The sequence below is a fragment of the Poecilia latipinna genome, unplaced genomic scaffold, assembly GCF_001443285.1.
Source record: "Poecilia latipinna isolate Pla-1442-1.1 unplaced genomic scaffold, P_latipinna-1.0 Scaffold253, whole genome shotgun sequence".
NCBI classification, from domain to species: domain Eukaryota; kingdom Metazoa; phylum Chordata; class Actinopteri; order Cyprinodontiformes; family Poeciliidae; genus Poecilia; species Poecilia latipinna.
Genome location: NW_015112869.1, coordinates 126,502 through 132,611, shown reverse-complemented (window position 1 = coordinate 132,611; position 6,110 = coordinate 126,502). Strand labels below are relative to the sequence as shown.

General features: G+C 41.1%; 1 protein-coding gene across 6 annotated transcripts in view; it reads right to left on the bottom strand.

Moving 5' to 3' along the window:
* ralgps2 (Ral GEF with PH domain and SH3 binding motif 2) overlaps nucleotides 1-6,110 on the bottom strand; it is a 101,767-nt gene that overhangs the window by 43,368 nt on the left and 52,289 nt on the right. For all 6 annotated transcript variants that reach the window (XM_015032894.1, XM_015032896.1, XM_015032897.1 and 3 more), the window contains exons 7-9: nucleotides 2,690-2,779; nucleotides 2,449-2,541; nucleotides 2,166-2,292 (exon numbers count right to left, since the gene is read on the bottom strand). In XM_015032894.1, coding sequence (XP_014888380.1) covers nucleotides 2,166-2,292; nucleotides 2,449-2,541; nucleotides 2,690-2,779 — 310 coding nt within the window. The remainder of the gene's footprint in view (nucleotides 1-2,165; nucleotides 2,293-2,448; nucleotides 2,542-2,689; nucleotides 2,780-6,110) is intronic.

Here is a 6,110-nt window from a genome sequence, read left to right as displayed (position 1 = left end):
ATAAAAATGCTTGTAAAAAAAAATCAACTGGTTAAAAAAAAAAAAAAAAAAAAATCAACTGGTAAATATTTTTTCAGAATAAGATTTTTTTTTAACCTCTGAATATTTTCTGTTGTTCAGATTTATTTTTTAAAATGACATTTTTGTGATTACATTTAACGACTTTATTTTAAGACTTCTTAGCACCTTTACCTGGGGTGCCGATAAGTGTGGTGTTAAAATGCAGTCAATTTTATGTTGCAATTTAGATGCAAAGGAGCAAAAACATGACTCAAAGTTATAAAAGCGTCCCAGAAATACATTTTCAAAATGTCAAAACCTCCCATCTAGAAAAACAAAAAACACAGCAGCCTTTCTCCTGCGAGCTCCCACTAATTCAGATACAAATGAAGCGAGTTCTCGTGTGCAAAACACACCAGCAGGCCCTCCCCCAGATGTATTATTTATGCAAGCAGTGGTGAAGCTTACATTCGCAGAGAAGCTCTGGAACAAGCTTCACCGTTTCCAATCTCTCAAAGTGATCGAGAGAATTTATGATGCAGGGAAACGTTCCAGAGCGAGCCAGTGGCGATTTCCCCCCCTCTAGGCCAACTTGGCCCGTTTCATCCCCAAAGACAGCCACACGGTCAACGCAGTACACATGTGTTCACATCACTAAAACGCTCATCTCATAGGGAAACACCATCCCACTCATACACTAATACTCGACGAGACTCCACCCTGTGACAGAGCAGCTGGTCGCAAATCATCCAAACGCTTAGCGAACGGAAAGTCTTTCCCTTCTAACACGCAGTGAAGACACACAGTTGAAGCCGCTTCGCAGCCCCCGAGTTTGCATTCGTCTCGAGGAAAACGGCCACCTCCGGCTTTCTGTAGCGACAATAAAGCTTTTGGCCTTGTGTCCGTGTTTGTTTGTGCATATTTAAGTCTGCGTGCTTGAACCGCCAACAGCAGCGATGAAGCGGGATCTAATGGCTAAAGAGGAAGAAAAAAGACAAAACAAAACTGTTTGGCAGTAAAGAACATCAAAGTCATCATCAAGCCCAAACAAGAATAAACAGTACGGCAGTAAAACCACATACATGGACGCGAGCATTTCCCCCTGCGCTCCTCATCAGGGATTCCTGTGTGATGTCAGCGAGTCCAGCCAAAAGTAAAAGAAAGCTTTTACATATAGTAGAGGAAAAAGATGATTTTTTTCCCCCTTCCCTCTTCTTACTGATTCATGTGTTTGTTCTTGCTAAAAGGAACCTTGAGATGTTTCTCAACAGAGCACCAAATTTATGAGCGACATTTACTCCTCCTCTCAGTTCAAAGAAGCCAAGCAAAACAAACAAAACAAAAAAAACCTAAGAGGCAAAGACAGTGAAACGAAGGAGCACAGGGAAAGCTAAAGCTGCAGCAGAAAGGTACAGCAACCTGAGGAAAAGGGAGAACATTAAATGATAAAACACGACCGACCGGCGCACTTAATAATCCGTATGAACAGAATGCCAGGCACAGCTGCGGAGTCAGTCAGATGCTTAAATACGCCGTTAATCATAAACCTGAAAACAGCTCGTAAAGTTTAAAAGGCTGGATTTTTAACACGACTCAGAGACTTTTCAATACCGTTTCAAAACAGGCAGGGTTGACAAGGATCAATGTCAAGAATCTAGTTTCTAAAGGGTTTTTCTTCGGTTTCTAGCAGCCCAAATCTGAAAAAAATAAAATAAAAATGTTCTGAAGAAAAGGACCACAAACGTGATGAGCAGCTGAAGAGACGAAACCCAGAGTTACTGATGAGTGACCACAGAGACAAATCATCTTTAATTTTTCATTAATCTGCAGGAATCCCCTCTATGAATCAGACGTGTTGTCCTTCTTCTACATTTCCCCTGAATAAGCATTTCTGGAAAAGCTTAGCCGCACATTTGGCTGATTAACACCAAGCCTGCTTTGTTCAGACGACCAAATAAAACTTACTTCATTCCATTTTAATCAAACTGAATGGTGTAGAGAATGTTAAGATCTAAATAAACCAACTTTGAAACCAGACAAATTCGACTTCACACGTGAGCATTTTATTTGTAAGTAAATAAATGATAAGGACTTCTGCATATTTAATTTTGTTATACTAGAGGTGATTTGTTGTTGTTATAGGTAGAAACATTGGTTTCTCTTACCTAGGTATGGTATGCAAGAGACCATGCTCTGGCTGCTGATGAAGTCTCTCAGACGTTTGTAGTTGTCTTCTTTGGACATCAGGTAGTCGAGCCGATCAAACGTAGACTTGTCCTTTCGACTCAGTAGCTGTTAATAATGAGGCAAAACCAGAAGGCAAGAAAAGGGAATTGGAGCAAAAAGGATTTTAACAGTTACATTATGTCAATTAAGCTGCCATATTTCACTGGAAGTGGTGTGAAGCCCAGTGGGCGTTCCATAACCACATGAGGTAAATGCACTCACCGCCCACGTTTTTGTGAGCCTGAAGATGGGCGCACTTTGTAACCCTGACACCACCGCCATGACAGCGTGGAGGTTGTTCATGTCACACAGTTTCTGTGAAAGGTTACACGACATGGAGCAGACATTTGGACACGTTCGCACAGAAAGACAGTTGTGCTCTGAATTTTTATTTTATTTTATTTTTCTGTTGCACATTCACAGTCAGTCTGATGCTTAATAAAAATCAATGACGGCAGCATACCTTGGCAGTGCGGATGTACAGACTCAGTACTTCGGCTCGGATCTTCAGCGTTTGAGCGTGGAGGATCTCTCTTACCACCCAGAAACTTGTCTAAGAAAAAAACAACACACACACACACACACACACACACACACCCCAACAGAGATTACTGCACCAAGCAACACACAACAAAAAACCCCTGCCAACAACAAACAAACTGGGGAAACCATCAAAAGTTATAATCTCCGAAGCAGAATCAGGACTTCAGGTATGTAAAAACAGGGATTGTTCTCCATCATTTGATGATCGCTTAATCTCTGAGCCAAAGTTGCAGCAAGCCGTGACAGCTCTGGGCTTGGCGTGGTCGAAAGCAAAGCAGTTCACCACAGGACAGATCGTTAACAGCAACGCCCCATTTAGGCCAATTAGAAACGAGCTCTTGATAAAAAAAATAAAAATAAAACACAGGATCACAATCAGTTGGTAGATACAGTCAAGAACGCATGAAATGCCAATTGATAAAGGAGGAAAAGAGAAAAAAAAAGCAAAACAGCAGGCACATGTGTTTGTTCAGAGCACTTGGCCAGACGGTGAGGGATGTCGGAAATCTGTCTCTTTGGGGAAACTGCTGGCAAGACAAGATTCTGATTGCACATACGCAGTTAAACGGGTCAGTCAATCAATCTTGTTGAAACCCTGGGGATGGATGGAGGGAATGGGAAGAGGAAAAGGACAAGAGAGAGGGAAAAGAGGGGATAGTGGGAAGAGAAATTTAACTTGAGGACTGAGGCCAGCAGCTGTCTGGACATTGTGTTCTGAACAGAGAAACAAAAAAAAAAAAAAAAGCAGTCTGTCTATCTTCGTGTCTTCGTCTGAGATAATCGTACTTTTAACTCCCACACTGTCTAAATTTAAACTTCTACCTTTTAAAATCTGTGTAGAGGGGCAGTATTATGTTATTTTTATTCATAGCACAATCAAATAACTATGTTAACTTCAGTTATTAAAAAAATGCTACATCTAAAATATGACTTAGAAGAAGTGTGACTTCATAAATTAACACTTTGAAACTGCATGTATTGAGCTCAGCAGATGCCCAGTTCCACCAGGCAGCTGCTAATTGCTGCTGGCTAGTCTTAAGGAGCTAAATCTGAGTTTATACTGGCTTTGATTTTCCTGGCAAGGAGTGGTGAGAGCATCTATCCCCTCATTTCTGCTGGCCTATAAATACAGAACCAAACTCAAACAAGTTTAAATTACGAGAACAAAGTCTCAAAAATCGCAGCAATAGTGTTTAAAATGAAGTCAAATGAAGTCTTCAAAAAGTGCTAATTATTTCTCTCCTTTCGCCGTTTTTTTTTTTTTTTTTGCTCGTTTCTTACCATTCGATACCAGGAAGGCTTAATGAATTACAAGTTGGTTGCTCCATTTGATCCGTTTCACTTTTTAACCTCTGTCTGTCATGGATAACGTTGGAGTTGGACACGTTGGCCATGTCTGGACATCTCAGTTAAACAAATCTCACGTCTTTAGTGCTGGATTTATAAACGTATCGAGTTCTTTAGAGGAGAAGCTCCCAGTGTTTCAATAATCCTAAATAAGGTGGAGCAGCCAAAGTAAACGCAGACGTATCGGCTGTAGCTCAACCAGTTTTCTGGGTTAGGGTTACTGGTGAAGATGAAAGTCTTGCATGTAAAAACTGCAACAATTCGAGTCAAATAATCATCCAATCTCTGGCTGGGGAGCATTAAAGGTCTGAGATGTTAAAACCTTGACCATAAATATGAACTCTTTTGGTAAGCCTTGAGGAACAGGTTACAGAGCATTTATCGTAGCGGTTTAAACTTGCTGGCAAATTGTCTCCTTTATTGGCTCCTAAAAGCACCGAGTCAACAAAAAATTAGAATCAAGGGGGGGAAAAAAAACCCAAAAATGGCCGCAGTTAATGTGGAATGGGCTTTCTGGGACTCTCTGCCTTGACAGGCAAAGACCGTCTGTCCAAAAAGCTCATTTTCCTTGGCTCGCAGCGGCCGAATGTGTGCGGCAAACATCTTGAATCACCGTTTGGGATCTGCCATACATAAAGAAATTTCCACAGAAACACATTCTTCTTGAATCATATTTACATGTGAGGTTGGCGAAGTGGGGCTTAGAAAAGACTGGCAAAAACAGAGGAAGTGGATTAAAGGGGATGGCTGCCCCTTGAATCATTCCCCACAGCTTCCCGTTGACGTAACTGGGTAAGGAGAGAGAGACTCCTCAACATGTGCGCAGTCATTTGTTTACTCTGCAAAAATATTTACACCCCAACGTTTTGCAACGCTGGCAGATTCAGACATTTGTGTGTTTGGGTGAAATAGAGAGGAAAATCTAAATGGTGTGGAGTTATATTCAACTCTCAGTGGTTGAAGAAAAAACATTTTTATTACAATAGCAGCTGCAGTAAAGTTTTTTTTTTTTTTTTTTTCTTTTGGTACGTTCCCACCAGCTTTACTTATTTTTGCTCAGATGCCATCTCAAACTCAGTCAGATTATATTAGATACCTCCAGCATCAAATTATTGCATTTTATCAGGATTCAAGTCTTGCTACAGTTTCTCTTTTAGACTCTTTCCATTTTCACATGATGGGCAGAACGGAGCTTTTCAAAGCCGGGATATTAACTACTTCCACTGCTTAGAGCTGAGGGTCTTGTAACCTGTTTTTATGCAGTTTCTGTATGTTGCTTAGTTATTTCCTGTGTGTTAATGTTGGTTTCTTTTGACTTTTTTTAATAGAACTACGTGTGCCGTGTTCTGTCCTGTACAGTGAGACGCTTTATGTTTTTGCACCGACTTGTCTTAGGAGGACAAAGGTTGAAATGTAGCTATTGTGTCAATTCCTGCATATTTACACTGCCATGAATTGCGGTTATGTTGATTAACGTGCACTGTCCTAATCAAATACATTAAATCAAAGTAAAACATATTCGTCTTCTTAGCAATTCACTACTTCATGTTGGTCCATCACATAAAACATATTAAATTGTGACTTTAATGTGACAAAAAGCAAAAATAGTGTCAACGTGTTTGCAAGCCACTATATAAATGCGAGTAGCTGAGGATAAAAAGATGTCTGCCTTCAGACATGCTTCACCTGGGGACCACTCGTGATGCACATAAGAGCACTTCACGTGCGAGGAGAAGACACAGGGAACCCAAAGAGCTGCCATGATAAACACAGCTTCAAAAACAAGCACATCTGGGAGAACCGGGGTGATGACTTGAGAGCAGGAGGATGGAGACGGAGGGCATGATGGAAAGACGAGCTGTCATCCCCTCAAACCTCAATGGCCAAGACTCATAAATCTCCATGACCGCAGGGAGGAAGACTTTCCCCTTCTCTCTCTTTTTTTTTTTTGGGAGGGGGGGGGGGGCCGGGGGGGAAGGGGGGATTTACATTGA